The following is a 21,053-nucleotide window of genomic DNA, read 5'->3' as shown; positions in this document are numbered from 1 at the left end:
AGGTGGTGTTCTAGATCATTGTTTCTCAATATGTGTCCAACGGAACATTTGCACCAAAACCTCCTAGAGTACTTGTTAATGCACACTTCTAGACCCCACTGCAGACCTGCCAATCCTGAATCTCAGGAGACAGGGATTGATCTCAGTTTCTTAAGCACCTTTAAGAATCATTGTACTTAAGTGGTGGTTCTCAAACCTGGGAGAGCATTGAATTTAACCTGGAGGGCTTGTTAAAACAGAGTGCTGGATACTACCCCAGAGTTTTGGATTCAGTAGGTTTGGAGTGGGACCTGAGAATTTGCATGTCTGATAAGTTTCCAGGTGACGCTAATGTGACCACACTTTGAGAATCATTGTGCTAGAGGGATATAAAGAAGTGTTAGATACAATTCCTGTCATTAAGGAGCTTATGATGTAGTTGGGAAGATAAGACATATACTTAAAAATATAACAAGGAATACAGTGTTATATAATGTTTGACAATGAATGGGGTAGTTTGGAGGAGTTGGAATTTAATCTAGGCCCTAAAATGTGAATAGGCTTAAGGTTCAGGAGAGAATAACATAGGCATTCTTGATGGGGATATAAAAGAGGGAAAGTATAAAGGTGGATGGGCCTGGGGTGGTTGATACTTTTTGTCTGGTGTGGAGCTTTATATAGGGCACTAGTGGAAGGTTAAGGCCAGAAAGGTTGGTGGCAGACTGTGAAGAGCCTTGAAAGCCTGCCCCTCTCCCCCACTTACACACATTTTACAGTCTTACCAAAAATGCTGCACAGCTAGAAAGAGGAAGTCTCCCCTGCTGAGTGTGCAAGAGGAAGCACAGAAGATTTGGAGGCCTGTGAGGTGTAATGACTGCTTTCAGCCATGAGCCAATTGTAGAGGCAATGGGAAGCCCAGCGCACCAACCAGGCTGGGTGCCTCCGCCCAGAGGGTGTCACCACCCAAGCTGAAAGTGTTTGGGGAGATCAGGCATTGCTGTCTGGATGCTCCTCTCTCTCCGTGGCCATCATGTCTTTGACTTCTGCCTACGAGCATAAATTAGCAGAGAAGCTCACTATCCTGAATGACCGAGGTCAGGGGGTTCTCATCCGAATGTATAACATCAAGAAGGTAAGCATAGGCAAGTGGACTAGTACTAACTATTCCAGCAGTCGTAAGGCAGGGAACCCTGAGGCAGGTCCAGCCGTTAGGCTTGCTCCTCTTTCTCTCTAGTTTAACTGGCCTTCAGTCACTCGGATTATGTAGGACAGCCAGTGCTGGGAGGCAGAAGCGGAGGCTTTTTTTCAGGGCTTCCGCCTTTCTTGGTATGATTCTCACCCCCAACGAGGGTGTCTGCTTCCTGCTGGGGTTAGAGATGGGATGGGAAATAACTGTGTTCCGGGTCTCCTGGATAAAAGTCTGGGTCTAGAATTCTGGGTCTTATCGTTTAGTGCTGGTCCCCCACACTCTGAAGACAGCCAAAGTTGGGTCTCTGGCAAAAACTTTTTCGTGCAAGTACTTTCCCTAAAAGGAAAAAATAGATACGCTATTTGGATTAAAAAAAGAGTAGGTACCTTCTGAGGGACTTAGGCTCTGAGACAGTTGTTGCGGTGGTTTTATATATATGTGTGTTTAGGATAGGAACTTCGGAATTGGGAGAAGCTGGTGGCAAGAGGTGGACTAGGGGCTGGGCCTAGTGAAGTTAAGAGATAAAGACAGGTGGGAGTGGGGAATTTCTGGAAGAGAAAATAGGGGACTTGGGGGGAGGGGACTTTGGTGCATTTCATAATAAAACAAATCACTGGGGACATAGTTTCTCTGTCTCCATGCCCCCTATAAATGCCCTTTGGGATAAGATGCTTATATAATGGACATAATTGTGACACTGATTCTCCCACAGAGTCTAAGTCCTGAGCAGCTGCTTTTCTCACTCCTTCCGGCTTCAGCTGAGGGGTGAGGAGAGAGCTTCCTCTTTGTGCCGGGCGAGCAGATGTTAAGCTTTACCCAGCAAGACGAAATGCTGAGGTTATTTAGCTCTTCTGATAGTTGGCTTAATGTCCTGGAACTTGTTCCTGACCTACTCTTATGCTTTTATAATTAATTCCCAGATTCCCTTTCCCTAAGAGAGATTGTGTGAGAATGCATGATGCAGGAAGAGGTATGTTTCCAAGGAGCGGGAGAAAGGGTTGAAATATAGTGTTATTTATTTGTGCAGACTTGTTCAGACCCCAAATCCAAGCCCCCTTTCTTACTGGAAAAGTCCATGGAATCATCTCTCAAGTACATCAACAAGAAATTTCCCAACATAGATGTCCGAAACAGCACGGTGAGAATGCTGTCCCTCTTCTCTCCTTTCTCTGAAATAACTCTGTGCTTGGATGGTTCAAACTCTCTTTTGACTGCCTCTCTTTGAACTTGGCAGGGGATGGAGTAGCCTTCTTTTAGTTTTCCTAAGCTCAACCACAGGGCTTCAGGTTGTTGTAGTCTTAAGAATTCTGAGATAAGATGGGATTCTCCTAGGGTAAACTGGAGCAAAGCATTGCCCCTTTCTCCATTGTAAGATTCACAAGAACACTTTGTTCTTTCCAAGAAAGATGGCTCTATCGATGAAGCAGTTGCATATATTTTATTGTTGTTCCTATTTCCCCCTCAGTGTTTTCTCGGTTACTGTCTTAGAGTTATGCATCTAGTGTCATATCCCTTACTTCTCCCTTATTAAATGTTAGCCCTAGATTTCTTACCATCTTATCTATAGCATCTTCTCATTCAGCTTCTTTTGACTTTGATATGAATAATAAACCTCTTTAGCTGAAAGAGACCTTGAAATTTCCTCTCATTTCACAATCTATATCCAGTCAGGATTGCATGCAACCATCCTGCCTAGAGAGAGAGTATTCTCTGTTTAAAAACCTTCCGAGTTCGAAGACTTTCCAGCTTCCTCTGTCAGTGTATTTTAACCCTCTTTAAGAATGTTTTAGGTACAACCCCTGTTCTTCTTGGGTTACTTTGATCAATTGTCTTCTTAATTTGTGTTTTTTATTTTGTTTCTCTCAGCAACATTTAGGACCAGTACATCGGGAAAAATCTGAGATAATTAGATTCCTCACCAACTACTACCAGTCATTTGTGGACGTTATGGAATTTCGGGTGAGCTCTCTCTAGCCCAGGTCCCCAATGTTTGGATGTTCTTTTATGTTCCTTATTCCCGTTTCTTGAAAAAATAAGATGTATTGATATATGGAGGGATATCTAAGTTGTATTGTTAAATGAAAGTGAGTTGCAGAATAGTCTATGATACAATTTTATTTTTGTTTTAAAAGATACATAAACTTATATACACATAGTGTTAGTGTGTATATATATATATATATATATATATATATATATATATATATATATATATATATAGGAAAGATGTGGAATATTTCACATTAAACTGTTAAAAATACCTGCCTTTGGGGGTGGATTATTATGATTGGCTTTAACTTATTACACTATACATTTTTGTATTATTTGAGTTAAAATTTTAAGTATTCTTAACCAATAGTTTATTACAAATCTACTGAAAAATTTCAAGAATGGTACAATGAACATTGTTCTACTCTCCCCCTGGATCTCCTGATTTTTAGTATTTTGCCATGTTTGTTTACCTTTTTTTTTTTCTTGAACCATTTGAGTTAGTTGCAGGCATCGTGACATTTCCCTCCCTGAACACTTTAGCATACATCTGCTAAGAGCAAGAATATTTTCTTACCTAACCTTAATACAATTATCATACTCAGGAAATGTAAAATTGCTACAATGTTGTAGTTAATATATAGCCCATATTCATATTCCTCTAGTTGTCTCAAGGATCATACATTGAATTTATGATGTCATGTCTCTTAGTTGTCATGTCTCTTTAGTCTTTAATCTAGAATAGTTCTCAGCCTTCTTTTGTCTTTCATGACACTGACCTTTTTGAAGTGTCCAGACTAGTTATTTTTCAGAATTTCCCTCAGTTTGGATTTGTCTAATTGTTAACAGTGTTTGGTAGCATAATGCATGGATGATAAATTGAGTTTTAAACAATGAGCATGTACTATTTTTGTAAACATAAACTGTGAAAAATTATTTAGTACAATGTTTTTGAAGGGCAGATCGATATGGTGTTTCAAAAGTCTTAAAAATATATACTTTTAAATGTAACAATTCTAGAAATTTGTCTTAAGGAAACAATCAGAAGTGCAAAGGTATATGTACAAGAATGTACTCTGTTGCATTACTTATGATAGTGACAACTTGATAATCATATATTCAAGAAATAGAGGTTTAGTTAAAAGTTCAGAGTATATGTCTATAAATGAATATTATACAGCTGTTAAGGATAACACATATTTATATTAATCGGCATGGAAAAATGCTCTTCACATGTTCTTCAGTATAAAAGCAAATTACAATGTAGCTTACGACAGGAGATGTCCCTAAAATGTATATTTACATAGGTAAATATGCATATAAATAAGGCTGGAACTTCTTTACATAGTGAGATTATGAGTGGCTTTAAAAATAAATTGAAATTATGTTTGTATTTTCTAATTATTCTGCAATGAACACCTATTCTTTATGTATTCAAGAAATAACACAAATTTTAGTCATCTTAGCCATTTAAGTTTGTGATGGTATTATAGTATTTTTTCAGGTGGTACAAGAGTATGGGACCCTGCTTTGGGTGTCCTGTATTTTCTCTAGGGAGCTAATCCAGGCTGTTCATTAGATCATGCAGTGAAGAGGGAGGGTCAGGTCAGAGGTTAATTCATTTGGAATTGAGAGTAGTGATTAGGAAGAAGGTAGGCACTGGTGGAGGTAGTAGAAGAATGCTGGAAGCATATAAAAAGTCTATTATTAGAAAATTTGTCCAAAGGAGATTTTAGGATACCTCTGGTTGCTGCAGTGGTAAAGTTCTGAGCCCAAGGAATCTAGTATGCCTCATTCAGGGCAGGAAGGGAAATAGAGACACGGAGGTATTGTGCATTGTAAAGTAGGTAGGCTCTGAATCAGACAGACCTGGTTTTAAATCTCAGCCTTATCACTTACAAACTGTATGGCTTTAGACAAGAAACTCTTTGACTCCCAGTTTCTTTATCTATAAAAGGGGAAATGAGATTTACTACATGGGGTATTTGTGAGAATTAAATGAGATAACACATTGAAAACATCTAGTACAGTGTTTAGCATATAATAAAGTAATAGGCCAAACAGATGTTAAATCCATTCCCTTCTGATTCTGTCTTTACAGTGTAGTGACACTGGTTGTATGAGAGGCTGAAAGCAAACTTCAGTTATATCTTATATCTCTTGGGAACTGGGTTGCAGGAAGGAGTTGTAGACAGGCCCTCCCAGCAAAGGAGGCAGCATTGACCTAGACAGAGGTCTTGAGATCATGTAGTATAGACAGAAGATCATGGCCTCCGGGTTCTAATTCTGATACTTTGCCTTACCAGTTTTGTGATCTTTGGGGAGTTTCTTAACTGCTCTTAGCCTCAGTTTCCCCATATGTTACTTTAGATACAGCCTTTTGGGGAAGGTAACTTGGAAACATTTTTCCCCATACATTTAATAAGTTTGCAAATGTATACACCTGTGTAACAACCGCCACAAAGTACAGAAAATTACCATCAACCCAAAGCTTCCCTGCACCTTTTTTTCCTCAGTCCATCCCTACCTCCCTGACTCCTGGCCCCAGGCAACCACTGGTCTGCTTTCCAGATTAGGTTTTTCTTTTTCAGGGGTTCATATATATAATAAGAATCTATATAGCATGTTTTCTTTTGTGTCTGGCTTCCTTCACTCAGCATGTTTTTAAGATTTGTTTATGTTTCATGATTCATTTCCTATTTTTGCTGAGCACTATTTCATTGTATGGATACAATCTGTTTATCCACTTACCTGTTGATGGACTTTTGGGTTGTGTCCAGTTTCTGGCCATTATGCACAAGTTGCCATAAACATTTGAGTACAAATCATTTTTCATTTCACCTGGGTAAATAATCTAGAAGTTGAATTGCTAAATCATATGGTATGTATATGTTTAATTTTATAAGAAACAGCCAAACATTTTTTCCAAAGTCGTGGTTCCATTTTCCCTTCCCATCAGCAATATATTAGTGTTCCAGTTGCTCCACATTCTCATCAACACTTGCTTTTAGTCATTCATTTTTTTTTGTTTTTTGGCCGTGCCAAACAGTTTTCGGGATCTTAGTTCCCTGAACAGGGATTGAACCTGGGCCACTGAAGTGAAAGTGCCAAGTCCTAACCTCTGGACCACCAGGGAACTCCCGAATTTTAGTCATTCTGTTGGGTGTGTGTAGTGATATCTTCTTGTGATTTTAATTTGCATTTCCCTGATGACTAATACTATTGGGCGTCTTTTCATGTGCTTGTTCGTCATTTTTATATTTTTAATTGTAAAGAGCCTGTTCAAATCTTTTGGCAACATATTTTAAAAATAAAAATATATATACCCTTTGATCTAGCAGTTCCACTTTTGTAGAAATGAAAGTACCAATGTGCAGTGGATAGGGCCAGGAATTGGAACAAAGCAAACACTCATCAGTGGGAAAAAGGCTGAATGAACTGGCCGTACCATGGGCTATTATGCAGCCATTAATAAGAAGTACATTAGTGCTCTACCAGATGACTTGAGGACTTTTAGCAGGTAAGGTTGAATAAGAAAAGTAAAATAAGAACAGTGTAATATTATCTCAAATTTTTAACACAAATGATTTTCAAAAAGACCCCTCCCTCTCTTTTTCTCCCTATCTAATAGGATTATATAAATAGGATGAAAATTAAGAAAGGACATACCGGGTTGTTAAACTGGTTTACCTGAGGGTTGGGCAGGATGGAGGGTGGGTGCTGATGTTGCGGGGAGGGAAGTGTCCACAGTAAAACTGCATATTTATTTAGGTAAAATTATGTATGAAAAGAAAAAGAATCCCTCTCACACTGAAATGAGGTTAAATGAAGTATATGCAACTTACCTAGTAAGTACTTAGTACATAGTAGGTGATCAGTAAACAGAAACATGTAGAAAGTTGGGTAGTTTTCCCATTTGTTAATGATTAACTTCTGAGAATAAGAGACAGAATCAAAGAACAGACTGATTTTGGGATTCATCAATAAAAATGGGTCTGATTTTTGGTAGTTTAGAAACAGCCTATCAGATGGTCTGCATCTTGTAACCTTTTTTGTTGGAGGAAGGGGGCACTGGGATGATAAGATCAGGGAAAGTGTGCATAATGTAGTAGTGACTTGTGCCTGTGGAGACATGGGCATCCAGTAGGGTAGACTGATAGGGGCCCACGGACAGCTTACGGAGGAGGAACTCCCTCTACTCAGCAACCCGCCCTTATGTTATTCAGTGGCTCTCTAGGACCTCCAAGGGAGAGAACCTTCCCCTCAAATTCTGGTAGTACATGTCATCTTCTTTTTATTCTTTATTCATTCTCATCTCCGATTCTGCCCCCAGGATCATGTATATGAACTTCTCAACACGATTGATGCCTGCCAGTGCCATTTTGATATTGTAAGATTCTTGGCAATTCTCTTCTATCCTAGAGCCACGGAAATTGTCTCTGTTGGGACAGTGTGGGGTGAGATGGGACTGGAGGAATGGCTATTCCCCCAGGACTATAATATAATATATATAATATAATATATACTGTATAATGAATGAATGGCTATTAATTCCAGGACTATAATTCTTTTGTAAAAATGTTGAAGTTAAAGTGTATTTACGGGCTTCCCTGGTGGCGCAGTGGTTGAGAGTCCGCCTGCCGATGCAGGGGACACGGGTTTGTGCCCCGGTCCGGGAAGATCCCACATGCCGCGGAGCGGCTAGGCCTGTGAGCCATGGCCACTGAGCCTGCACGTCCGGAGCCTGTGCTCCGCGACGGGAGAGGCCACAACAGTGAGAGGCCCGCGTACCGCAAAAAAAAAAAAAAAAAAAAGTGTATTTACATGTTAAGCAGATCAGCAATGTGATTTATTTAATCCAGAATTCACATAAAAATCTTCTTATTCTACCTCCTCCAACCTCTAAATGCCACCTTATTTCCTGGCCTCCTTATATCTTGAGCTCACTTTTAGCTCCTGAATTTTGTTAAAATTTTCTCCTTCTGAATTTGCAGTCTTGTCAGTTTCTCCTTCTAAATAGATCTTTCCAGAGTCTGTTTAGCACTGTCTGGAATGGTTGGGGAAATAGTGGTTAATAGGCCTTGCTGTTCTTGGGTTCCTATGTATTTTCCTTGTAGAATCTCAACTTTGACTTCACTCGGAGTTACCTGGACTTGATAGTGACCTATACCTCAGTTATTTTACTTCTGTCACGGATTGAGGATCGACGGGTGCTCATTGGCGTGTACAACTGTGCCCATGAGATGCTGCATGGACATGGGTGAGTTGAGATATACAAGATGAAGAATCTCATACGTGGTGCTATGAGGTAAAGGTGGATACAAGAGAAATAGATGGCATGCTTTCTCATGTGAGAATCTATAGTCTATATGATAACCCAGGCAAAGTAAAACAATTGCCCTGTCTCTAATGAGTTTTTAATCCTGGGCTGGCTGCCACTCTGCTTTTGAGGTTATTGCAAAAGGCAAAGAAAATTCTTTTTAATATTGGTAGGAATAATATTAGTAAAGTTAAAGCCATTAGAGGTAAGTAATGTTTGAAAATACATTTGGAGCCAAATATAAATGGATTTTGGATTATCTGCAATTCTTTGCCTTTCCATTAGTGCAAATAAAAGTATTTAAGGGCTGAAAAAAATAAAGACCAGAGGGATCAGAGGGGCCCGTGGAACATTGTTCTATGTATGATGTGTATTCCCATGTGCCTACATGAATACCTAGGCACATGACTTATCATTCGCTTTGAATGTATATTCTTTTGGGTTGTATACAGATTTGGGTCCAGCCATATTACTTGATTTGTGACTAATCAATATGAATTTATAGAATACCTATCATGTGTCCAACCTTATTTCAGGTGCTTATAATGAAGAAACTTTCATGGACCAGCCCCAAATCATGTGATTCTATCTTAGTTATACCTGGGCCTGGAGTGGGTTATCTGTATATGTAATTCACAGTTTAGTATCTTTGGAGGTGGTGGAGAATACCAGACTATGTACACATCGTTATCCTATATGCAAACATGAGAGTTTACATCATGTTTAAGGGAGGGCTGTAACTCCTTTTTCCTATGCTTCCAGTGACCCCAGTTTTGCCCGTCTTGGTCAGATGGTCTTGGAGTATGACCACCCTCTGAAGAAGCTGACAGAGGAGTTTGGGCCTCACACAAAGGCAAGTTTCTTGAGAGAGTGGAGAATTCCTCAGGCAGAAGTATGTTGTTCCCATCATTGACATTGGAGATTCATTTGTTTTTCTCCACAGGCTGTGAGTGGAGCCCTGCTTTCTTTGCACTTTCTGTTTGTCCGAAGGAACCAGGGGGCTGAGCAGTGGCGTAGTGCCCAGCTTCTAAGTCTCATCAGCACCCCTGCAGCCATGATTAACCCTGCTAATTCAGACACAGTGAGTTCCCTTTTCCTCTTGTCAGTGGAAGTATTCTCTTTCCAAGGCCATCTCTTTAGAGGGTGCTTCTTTTCAGGAAACATCAGCCCTAAGAGTGCTTTAGCCCTCTTCTAGGATATGCCTCTGAGTTGATCACCTCTTGTGGCTAAAACAATCATAGTTGGGTTGGAGATTTTCTTTGGACCAGGATTAGTGTGTGCCTGCCCACAGAAGGAATTTAATAAATGTTCATAGAATGAATGAATGGATGAAACTGGGTCATTAGGCACCTATTCAGCCCAGCAGGAACTTGAGCATAGATGTCAATTAATCAACAAATGTTTTTATTCAACTACTATCGGCCCAAGGTCCTTGCTTCAAAGAATTTATAATCTAGTAGGAAGATATGCCGTGTATTCATAAAAATAGAACTGACGGTACAAGAGTATGAGAAGCACCAAACAAGTGACGTATACTTTACATGGTAAAAGAATCCAAGGGAGACGGAAATCATGAGATTTTGAGTATTACTCTCCTGAATTGTTGAAGAGAAGTTATGTCAAACCATTTGTTTGTCCTCACTTCCAGTCCAAGTTCCTTTTTCTTTTCTCAACTATATTCTTTTCTCCTCACTCCACTTCTAGTGCCTCACCTCCATTACTGGCAGCTTTCCCAGATATTGGCTTATCAATGTGCCCTTATCCAGTCTGGTAAAATAAAAGTTGGTTTTAATACTCAAACTCTAGCTTGACTGCCCTTGTCTCGACTGCCTTAGTCTTTAGCGTAGACCAAGTTAAATAACTGCTAGACCATCTCCGCCTCTCTTCTCATAGATGGCCTGTGAGTACCTGTCTGTGGAAGTGATGGAGCGCTGGATTGTCAGTAAGTTTTGTGGGATGAGGTGGGAACAGACATAGCATGTTATATGGAGATCGAATTCTAAAAGTCTTCCTCTGCACTGTTTTACCCACCCACAGTTGGGTTTCTTCTTTGTCACGGGTGCCTCAACTCCAATAGCCAGTGCCAGAAGCTGTGGAAGCTGTGTCTGCAGGGTTCCCTGTACATCACCCTCATACGGGAGGATGTGCTACAAGTGCACAAGGTCACCGAGGATCTGTTTAGCGGTTTGAAAGGGTGAGATATGAGGTCCCAGCTAATCTTTTAGCCCCTCCTGACATCCTTTTTTTTAGGGATTTTTAGCCCCTCCTGATATCCTTTTCTAGTCTCCATAAGTGTCCCAAGTACAGGTGTTAAGGAATAATTCTAATTATTGAACAAATATTTATTGAATACATTCTATTTACTAGGTACTTCACTTGATACATTAGTTAGTAAGATAGCATAGAGGTTAAGATAACGGATTCTGAAACCAGATTACCTGTGTTTGAATTCCAGCTCTACCACTTACTGGCTATGTGATCTTGGGCAAGTTACTTAGCTTCTCTATGCCATGCCTCAATTTGTCTATAAATAATAATAATACTTCCCTATGACCTACCTCATAGGGTTGTTATGAGGAATGAAAGAGTAACTATTTATAAAGCATGTAGAAAAGTGCCTGGTACTTTGTAAGTGCAATATATGTGCTTATTAAATAAAAAAAGACAGAATCCCTGCTCTCAAAGAGCTTGCAAATTAGTGAAAAATAAACTGTTGTGATATAATAAGGGATTATGATGTATAAACCTAAAGTGCTTTAGAAGGGTACTTAAACTGGCCCTGGAGGATCCAGGAAAACCTGGAGACAGATAGACCTGAAGAATTAAAAAGGGGAAGCGTGTGTGTGTGTGTGTGTGTGTGTGTGTGTGTGTGTGTGTGTGTGTGCTGGAGTGGTGGGGGTAGGGATGGAAAGGCAGGGAAATTGCTTAAGGCAGAGAAAGATACTTTAGGCAGAGAAACTATCAAGATTTCGAGGCAAAAAGGAACATGGCAAGTTCTAAGAAATTCATATAGCCCAGGTTACAAAAATGAAGATGTTGTCAAGAGACAGATTTGGAGAGGTAAGCTGGGGCCTTGGATGTCCTGTCATGGGGTTTGAGCCTGTTCTAAAAAGGCTAGGGAGGGACTTCCCTGGTGGCACAGCGGTTAAGAATCTGCCTGTCAGTGCAGGGGACACGGGTTTGATCCCCAGTCTGGGAAGATCCCACATGCTGTGGAGCAACTACTGAACCTGTGCTCTAGAGCCCGTGCGCCACAACTACTGAGCCTGCGCGCCTAGAGCCCGTGCTCCGCAACAAGAGAAGCCACCGCAGTGAGAAGCCCACGCACCACAACGAAGAGTAGCTCCCGCTCGCCGCAACTAGAGAAAGCTCGTGCGCGGCAACGAAGACCCAACACAGCCAAAAAAAAAAAAAAATAAATTTATTTTTTTTAAAAAAGGGATAGGGAGCCATTGAGTGATTTTTCTTTTTTTTTTTTATAATTTTTTTTATAATCTAGTAGATTATAATGAACATGTAAAGGTGTGCATATATTTTCAACCTTATATAAGCAATTGATAAAAAGCAATGGATCCACATTCTACATTATATTCTTTTTTTTTTTTTTTTTTTGGCTGCGTTGGGCCTTTGTTGCTGCGCACGGGCTTTCTCTAGTTGCAGCGAGTGGGGAATACTCCTTGTTGTGGTGCACGTGCTTCTCATTGCGGTGGCTTCTCATTGCAGAGCACAGGCTCTAGGCGCGTGGGCTCAGTAGTTGTGGCTCACAGGCTCTAGAATGCAGGCTCAGTAGTTGTGGCACACGGGCTTAGTTGCTCCACAGCATGTGGGATCTTCCTGGACCAGGGCCCAAACCCGTGTCCCCTGCATTGGTAGGCAGATTCCTAACCACTGTGCTACCAGGGAAGCCCCTCTACATTATATCCTGAAGTTGTTTTTTTTTTTTACTTTATTTTGGATATCTTTGCGTGTCAGTCTACAGAGACTTATTCTTTTTAACATTCAAACAGTATTTTATTATGTGGTTGTAACATAATTTATTTATCCAATCCACTACTGATGGACATTTGAAGTGTTCCCTCACTCCCTCCTTTTTTTTTTTAAAAAAAAAAAAAACCGTTACAAACAATGTTGAAATGAACATCCTTAGACATATATCTTTGTGAACATTTCTATAGGGTAAATTCTTACAGGTGGAATTGCTGGGGTAAAGGATATGCATATTTCAAATTTTAATAGCTCTTCCCAAATTGTCCTCCAAACAGATGTATTATCTACCATCTATGAGAATACTTATTCATCATACTCTCAACAACTGAGTATTATTAAAAATTCATTGCCAGACTTAAGAGAGAGTAAATCTAAGATTAATAATTAGAAGTTACAGGAGGTAAATAGATACAGATATATAGAAACACTTTCTAATGATTACCGCTTCTGGGGAATGGAAGGGATGTCTGAAGCGTGTGTTGTTCCCCATCATTAAGAACAACACTAACATGTAAGATTTATAGTTTAGGGAGTTCTTTGCCATAAATGATCTAATTTGATCTTCATGTTACTTATACTCAGGTATATGTTTAATATATTCTTTTTTTCTTTTTTTTTTTGGCTGTACCACGCGGCATGTGGGATCTTAGTTCCCTGACCAGGGATCAAACCCGTGCCCCCTGCAGTGGAAGTGCTAAGTCCTAACCACTGGACTGCCAGGGAAGTCCCAATATCTTCTTTTATAAATGAGAAAATAGAGGCTCAGTCTCAGTGTCACTCAATTAATAAGAGATGAAATTAGGAAATCATTCCAGATTTTTTGACTCTTAATCCTCTCACTTTCCATCATACCACGTAGAGGATGAAATAATTACCCACCAGGAATGCTGTGGAGTTGAATCCTGATTTGATTAAGATACTTTCCAACTCTAAATTTCTTTGATTCTGTGCTAAGCTCAATAAGGGGTGGTTTGGAGAAGAGAAACGAAAGGTTATAAATTCGACTAATGTGGTGGCAACAGATGCAATTCAAGAGAAGACAGATATAAGGGACATAGAGAGCACAGAGCCTAAAGTAGCGTGGGACTTTTGAGCATGGGTCAGTAGTTGAAAAAAAGAAGTATGGTCAGGAGAGTCAAATGTTACGGAGAAACAAAGAACAATGAAAAGGCCATCTAATTTGGTGGTTCAAAAGTTGACGGTGACCTAAGAGAGAGCAGTTTGTTTAGTGTCTAAGATCATATGGACTTCAAGGGTCAGTGAAAGGTGAGGTGAAAAAGAGTAAAGGTGTCTCTCTGGAGGAGTTTGGTGGTGTGGGAGAATGAGCAAAGTTCAGTAGATTGTCAGGGTCAAGCGAGGGTCCTTTTAGAATAAGGGAGGCTTATTGGGAGAAGAGAATAAACCAGTAGAGAGAGAGAGAGATTGAAGTGACAAAAGGGTAACTGATAAGGTTAAATTCTAAGTGGAGGTGGGTGGGAATGGGACCCAGGGGAGAGCTGGAGTAACTACTTTTTTTTTTAAAAATAAATTTATTTATTTTTGGCTGTGTTGGGTCTTCGTCTCTGTGCGAGGGCTTTCTTTAGTTGTGGCAAGCAGGGGCCACTCTTCATCGCGGCACGCGGGCCTCTCACTGTCGCGGCCTCTCTTGTTGAGGAGCACAGGCTCCAGATGCGCAGGCTCAGTAGTTGTGGCTCACAGGCCTAGTTGCTCCGCGGCATGTGGGATCCTCCCAGACCAGGGCTTGAACCCGTGTCCCCTGCATTAGCAGGCAGATTCTCAACCACTGCGCCACCAGGGAAGCCCTGGAGTAACTACTTTTACTTGAGAGCAGTGTCATATTTATGCACTGCTTCTTTGTATTTCCCTCAAACCTGGAAGAGTACTTCAGCTTGAAGGTGTCAAGGCAGGAGCACAGGACAAGAAATCTAGTTCCAGCTTTGCCATTAAAACCCTATGTGACCTTGGGCAAGTCAGTTTTCTTCTGCAGGTATTATTTTCTTTATCTGCAAAATAATGATGAGAACTAGATAATCTCTAAACTCTATGAATCTCTTGTTAATAGGTCAGGGTAGAAAGTAAGGTTTGGAAAGATCCTGATGGTGAAGGCTGCCCATGCCCCTGCAGGCTGTAGTTTGGAATCTCTGAGGACTGGGAAGGTGGGAAAAGGCCTTTAGCTGGTGGTATGGCCAACCCTTCTGTGTGTATGTCAATCCTCAGGTACGGCAAGCGAGTGGCAGACGTAAAGGAAAGCAAGGAACATGCAATTGCAAACAGGTAAAGGCGGGCAATGAGCTCTTCCAGAGGGGATGGAATAGGAATCTCTCCTGAGATTGTTCTCTCCTCTCCTTGTTCTCACCCAAGTTTCTGTACAGCCTTATTGTCTCAACCCAAGAACTTGCTGCTGCCCCACAGATTCTTGTGTTTCCTTACCAGGTCTAACTGTGGCATTGAACCTTCCTCCTAGCTGACACCCCTTCCTAAATGCAGCTGTCTTCTGCACTGCCTTTGGAAGATTTTTAAGGGTGGGTGAGGCAATATTCTCTAGTTTCCACTTTCTTTCCTCAGTGGCCAGTTTCACTCTCAAAGGCGTCAATTTCTGCGGATGGCTGTGAAGGAGCTGGAGACTGTGTTAACCGATGAACCAGGACTACTGGGTCCCAAGGCAAGAGAAAGAAACGTTGGGAGGGGGACGATGTTCAATGATAAAAGACTCCTATGTGGGGGATGACTTGGCATTCATGCGTTTTTGCATTTCTGAGTTTTTTGTTCTGTTTGTGTATGTATATGCTGATTCCCTTGAATCTTCTTAGAGTACCCTAAAACTTCTTGTATCTCTTTTTTGGGCACTATCATAGTATATCATATATTATAGCTATTTGTGTACTTGCCTTATCCTCTATTTGACTGTGAACTAATTGAAGACAGATAGTTTTTTGTGAGTCTCTGTGTTTAATATTGGATACCACTGTTGGTATGGTTACACCGTTGTTTCCATATGCATATTTTCATGATAGTCTTCTCTGTGCTTTGAAATCCATTTATAAAGTTGAAAATTCTCATAGTCCCTGTCCCCTCCTTAGGCCCTTTTTGCTTTCATGGCCCTGTCCTTCATTCGTGATGAGGTCACTTGGCTGGTTCGCCACACAGAAAATGTCACCAAGACGAAGACACCTGAGGACTACGCTGACTCGTTAGTACTTGGCATGGTTAAGAATCTTGACCTTAGATGGACTGGGAAAAGGGACGGGGGGACATCAAGTGACCTCGGGAGGTCTCAGTTTCTGCCCTGTTGTCGCTGTCTTTGTTTCGGGTCACGTTTTCAGTCTCATACAGCTCTCTGTTCTCATCCTCGACTTTGTAGGAGCATTGCAGAACTGCTTTTCTTGTTGGAGGAGATTAGGGCTCTGGTCCGAAGACACGTCAAGGTGATAGAGCAATACCACCTTCAGTACCTGGCCAGATTTGATGCTCTTGTGCTCAGTGACATCATTCAAGTATGTTTAATTGATGATACTTTGGAAATTTGGGGGTGATCCCTGGTCATTTTCCCCTGGGGGCCACCCTGGCTGAATCTCATGCTCTGTAGATTGTGTGTCAAAAAGCCTGATTTTCCCCTCTACGTTTGTTAAAATTTAAAAAAAGGACTAATAACCATAGCAACTTTTTTCCCCAAGTGAGGCTGCACAGAAATAGGAGAGAAGAGTAAAAGGCAGTTGGGTGTTAGCATGGCAGGGAACTCAGGGAGGTTCCTCCATGTCTTGCTTGGCTCTTTCTCTCTGTTTGTGGCACTTGGCAGCTCTTCCTACCTTCATACACTGACTGAGCCTTGTGGTCTTGTTTCTCTCTTGGCGGAACTTATACCTTCTTGACGGTAACTCCACCTTCTCTTTTAGAACCTGTCTGTGTGTCCTGAGGAGGAGTCCATCATAATGTCCTCATTCGTCAATACTCTCTCCTCTCTGAATCTCAAGCAAGGTAACTGGAGGGAACTGGAGGAGGAAGAGTGATGGCAAACATCTTTTTTTCTAGAAATATTGATCTCTTGAGCCAGGGAATAACCAAGATGACTTTGAAGAGGACCTATTATACCATTCCATGCAGTTGGATAGAGGTGCTGTTTTATTATTTCCTTTTAAACTTCTATTTTTCTTACAGTTGATAATGGAGAAAAATTTGAATTTTCTGGATTGAGGCTGGACTGGTTCCGTCTACAGGTAGGTCTGTTTCTGTTAATGGTCCCCCATTCTCAAGGTTTTCTCTCCCTCACAATCCCTTCTCTTTCTAACTCCTAAGCTCTGCTGTATGGAATGATTCAACACTGAAAACTGCTGATTGGACAGGACAAATACCAGCCAAACTGTAGTCCCAAGACTGGAAGTCTTTTTCATTTATCTTGTTTTTCTCCACCCTTTTCCGAACTCCAACCATAGGCGTATACCAGTGTGGCTAAGGCTCCCCTGCACCTGCACGAGAACCCTGACTTAGCCAAGGTGATGAACCTCATTGTCTTTCACTCTCAAATGCTGGACTCAGTAGAGAATATGCTGGTGGAAACTTCTGATTTATCTACTTTCTGGTATGTCCTGACTCAGAGCTCTTTATCAATTGACCCGATCTCTTGCCTGGCCTCTGTGGAGGACTCTAATTCCCCCAGATACACAGGAAAGGCTTGTTTTCTTTGAGATCTCTTTAAAGACGGATGCTCAAACTCCACAGCTTCTTCTTTCCAGCTTTTATCAAGTGGTAGGAATTTGAAGTTGATTCCCTTTTGTGTTGGCTTTCTTTAGGAAAGCCATTTGGACTTTACACAGCATTCTCTTCTCTGGGATAATTCATTGATTATCTTTTCCTCACGGTTATATGTGGAACCTCCTTCTTTTTATTCTTGGGACATTGTGATTTAAAAGAGACATAGAAAACTTGGGAGTTTAGTGGAGAGGACTGAAAATAATTGGGAGGGCTGGGGAACAGGGTCTTTAGAGAATGCAAATGAGTTTGTCTTCCTTGGGTATCATTCGGCCTTTACTAAGTGACCACTGTTGTTCATAACTCTACCCTTTGAGGGATCAAACACACAACACAGTATGTTGGCTCTGCTATCTGCATTCAGCATGAGTGGGGAGGTATAATACCCACGTGTGAAAAGGACATCAACATAATAATGGCAAATGTGCATGATGTTGAGAGAATACAGGGTTGAGGAAAGATCAGCCTCATGAAATTAATCAGAGAAAGTTTTCTGGAGCCTGAGTGTCAAGTTTTGAGAGAGATGTGAATTAGTAATACTGAGGGACTTCTAAATCAGGGCCCAAATCATGCAGAGGTTCTGAGGGAGGAATAGCAAATTTTGTGTAAGAAAAGGGAAGGAGGTATTATTGGGTTGGCCAAAAGGTTCCTTCGGTTTTTAACGTAAAAATGAAACACACATTTTTCATTTTCACCAAGAACTTTATTGAACAATGTATTCACCCTTTTGTTCCACTACCTTCTGCCATTTTTCAGGCAGCTTCATAATTCCATCTTCCCAAAACTTTTTATCTTTTTGCTCAAAGAACTGTTCCAGGTGCCTTTTACAGTCTTCCAGGGAATTGAAATTCTCTCCATGAAGAGAATTTTTGTAAAGACCGAAATAAATGGAAATCTGAAGGTGCAATACTGCGGGTGGATCAGAACTTCCCAGCCAAGCTATAACAGTTTTTGCCTGGTCATCGAAGAAACGCGTGGTCTTGCGTTATCCTGATGGAAGATTATGTGTTTTCTGTTGACTAATTCCGGATGCTTTTCGTTGAGTGCTGCTTTCAGTTGATCTAACTGGGAGCAGTACTTGTTGGAATTAATCATTTGGTTTTCCGGAAGGAGCTCATAATAGAGGACCCTCTTCCTGTCCCACCATATGCACCTTCTTTCGATGAAGCCCGGCCTTTGGTGTGGTTGGTGGTGGTTCGCTTCGCTTGCCCCACGATCTCTTCCGTTCCACATTATTGTACAGTATCCACTTTTCATCGCTCTTCACAATTTGTTTTAAAAATGGAACTTTTTTTATGTTTAAGTAGAGAATCACATGTGGAAATATGGTCAAGGAGGTTTTTTCCTGCTTGAGTTATGTGGAACCCAAACATCAAAGCGATTAATGTAACCAAGCTGGTGCAAATGATTTTCAGCTCTTGATTTGGATATTTTGAGTATGTCAGCTATCTCCTGCGTGGTATAACATTGATTGTTCTCAATTAATGTCTCAATTTGATCGCTGTCAACTTCAACTGGTCTACCCGACCATGGAGTGTTGTCCAGCGAGAAATCTCTGGCACGAAACTTTGCAAATCACTTTTGACAACTTTGAGCAGCCACAGCACCTTCTCAATATACTGCACAAATCTTTTTCTGCGTTTCAGTTGCGTTTTTACCTTTCTTGAAATAATAAAGCATAACATGCCCAAAATGTTGCTTTTTTTCTCTCATCTTCCATACTAAAATGGCTACACAAAAATTCACCAATTTTGATAAGTTTTTTTTTAAAGGCATGCTGATATGACAGCTGTCACAATACAATCTAACAAAAGTTGTTTCGAATGAAGTTAAAGACAACTAAGTGCTACTAGAGCCATCTTATGGGAAAAAACCAGATGAACTTTTTGGCCAACCCAATACTAACCTGTCCTGGGATCCAGTAAAAATGTCTGAAAGGGTTGAGTTTCTTGGGTTCCCGTCTACCTTAAGGGTAGGGAAATTAAGGAGGGAGGGATGAATATCAATAAATATTTGTTGAAAGAATGAATATTCTCTCTATCTCAAAGGGACCAGCTCCTAAACCCTGGTTGTAAGTGTCCTTCCCCCTTTTCCGCAGCTTTCATCTTCGTACATTTGAGAAGATGTTTGCTATGACCCTGGAGGAACCTGCCATGTTGCGTTATGCCATCGCTTTTCCCCTGATTTGTGCTCACTTTGTCCACTGCACTCATGAGATGTGCCCAGAGGAGGTGAGTACTCTGAACTCCAAACCCTGTCATCTCTTTAATCACATCTCATTCTTATTCCCCCAAAACACAATTCCAAGGGTTGATTTTGGTCCCAGGAAGGGTACAAACCTAGGTATCTGATGCAAGTCCCTAAATGTCTCAGCTTTATGTAGAATGTGTACTCTCTCTGGGTCTCATTTTCTTCTTCTGTGGGAGTGGGTGGCTCAGGCTGGGCCTCAGAACAGTATTATGAGGAAGAAGTGGTTGTCCTGGTGATGACAGCTTCTTCCTTGGGTCCTCTTTCCCAAAGTACCCCCACCTGAAGAACCATGGCCTTCATCACTGCAACTCCTTCCTGGAAGAGTTGGCCAAGCAGACCAGCAACTGTGTCCTGGAGGTCTGTGCTGAACAGCGAAACCTGAGTGAGCAGGTAGGCTCAGCCCTCTCTCTGTTTCAGTCTGCCCTCTGCAGTCCCTTGGTGCCTTCCCCTCTATCTACCTTTATCTTCTTCTCAAACATCAAGTTCTCTAACCCTTTCAGGTAGGGCTAGGGCTTTTGTGTACATGAGTTTATGGCAGGCTTCTTTTTTTAGTGTAGTCCCATCGGCAGTCTTTACTCCCTTGGGACTCAATAGAGGTGTCTAAAAATACTCTAATTTGAACAGCTGCACTGCAACAAAATCTGTGCTTTCATTTGAAGTGTTCCAAGAGATGAGTTAACTTTCTAATTTACTTCCCCTCCTCTCTCTGCCCTGTGTACACATACTTAGAACAGTGGCCCCAGATCACCTGTCTTGTCTCACCTTTCTGTCCATCTGTACCCTAATCTGTAGCTATCTGAACATTTTCAGGCACCTCCTCTGTGTTTATCCCCAGGGCTGCTTTTGTGTCTTTTTTTTTTTTTTTTGAGGAGTCATCCTTCCTGATTTTATTAGTATTTTGAATTATGTTAATAGATTTGAATATTGAATCACTAATTCAACATACTTCACCATCATAGTGTTATTCTTCCCTTTGCTTCTGGATTCTGTTTGCTGATTTTCAGCTGGAAATTTCTGCTTTGCTTTTGTGTCTTTGTCTGTTGTTTTCCCCTCCCCTCCGTTGACTGACTCATGGCACCCGGTCATGATTAGCTCAACCTAAGTTTATAGGAAATTTGAAAATGAAGAACTTGTTCCGCTGTTGCCCTGGATTCTTTCAGGTTTCCTAGGCTACCCACCCTTCCTGGGTTTGAGTCAGGCTTTGTAGCAACTTTGGTAGGAGGAGAGTCAGGTTGTGTGCGTGTGCATGCGTACGTGTGTGTGTGTGTGTGTACATATGCACAGTTATATTATTACTTAACCTTCCCATTTTCTCATATGTAAAATGGGGATAAAAATAGTTTCTTTTTATTTTTTTTAATTTTTGGCTGTGTTGGGTCTTCGTTGCTGTGTGTGGGCTTTCTCTAGTTGTGGTGAGCGGGGGCTACTCTTCGTTGCGGTTTGTGGGCTTCTCATTGTGGTGGCTTCTCTTGTTGCAGAGCATGGGCCCTAGAGTGCGCAGGCTTCAGTAGTTGTGGCACGTGGGCTCTAAGGCATGCAGACTTCAGTAGTTGTGGCGCACGGGCTCAGTAGTTGTGGCACACAGTCTCAGTA

General features: G+C 41.2%; 1 protein-coding gene across 2 annotated transcripts in view; it reads left to right on the top strand.

The window, feature by feature from the left end:
* The first annotated feature begins 968 nt into the window (after positions 1–968).
* The window catches only part of NCKAP1L (NCK associated protein 1 like), a 42,538-nt gene continuing 22,453 nt past the window's right edge, over positions 969–21,053 (top strand). For both annotated transcript variants that reach the window (XM_019947015.3, XM_073788547.1), the window contains exons 1-18: positions 969–1,111; positions 2,196–2,306; positions 3,035–3,127; positions 7,491–7,547; positions 8,275–8,417; positions 9,240–9,330; positions 9,421–9,558; positions 10,371–10,419; positions 10,515–10,671; positions 14,682–14,738; positions 15,030–15,126; positions 15,545–15,654; positions 15,826–15,958; positions 16,358–16,439; positions 16,620–16,678; positions 16,895–17,040; positions 19,309–19,441; positions 19,731–19,850. In XM_019947015.3, coding sequence (XP_019802574.1) covers positions 1,010–1,111; positions 2,196–2,306; positions 3,035–3,127; positions 7,491–7,547; positions 8,275–8,417; positions 9,240–9,330; positions 9,421–9,558; positions 10,371–10,419; positions 10,515–10,671; positions 14,682–14,738; positions 15,030–15,126; positions 15,545–15,654; positions 15,826–15,958; positions 16,358–16,439; positions 16,620–16,678; positions 16,895–17,040; positions 19,309–19,441; positions 19,731–19,850 — 1,878 coding nt within the window. In that variant the 5' untranslated portion in view covers positions 969–1,009. The remainder of the gene's footprint in view (positions 1,112–2,195; positions 2,307–3,034; positions 3,128–7,490; positions 7,548–8,274; positions 8,418–9,239; positions 9,331–9,420; positions 9,559–10,370; positions 10,420–10,514; positions 10,672–14,681; positions 14,739–15,029; positions 15,127–15,544; positions 15,655–15,825; positions 15,959–16,357; positions 16,440–16,619; positions 16,679–16,894; positions 17,041–19,308; positions 19,442–19,730; positions 19,851–21,053) is intronic.

Source organism: Tursiops truncatus, chromosome 11, assembly GCF_011762595.2.
Source record: "Tursiops truncatus isolate mTurTru1 chromosome 11, mTurTru1.mat.Y, whole genome shotgun sequence".
NCBI lineage: Eukaryota > Metazoa > Chordata > Mammalia > Artiodactyla > Delphinidae > Tursiops > Tursiops truncatus.
Note: the sequence above shows the minus strand (reverse complement) of the source record. Positions and strands in the feature narration are given on the sequence as shown.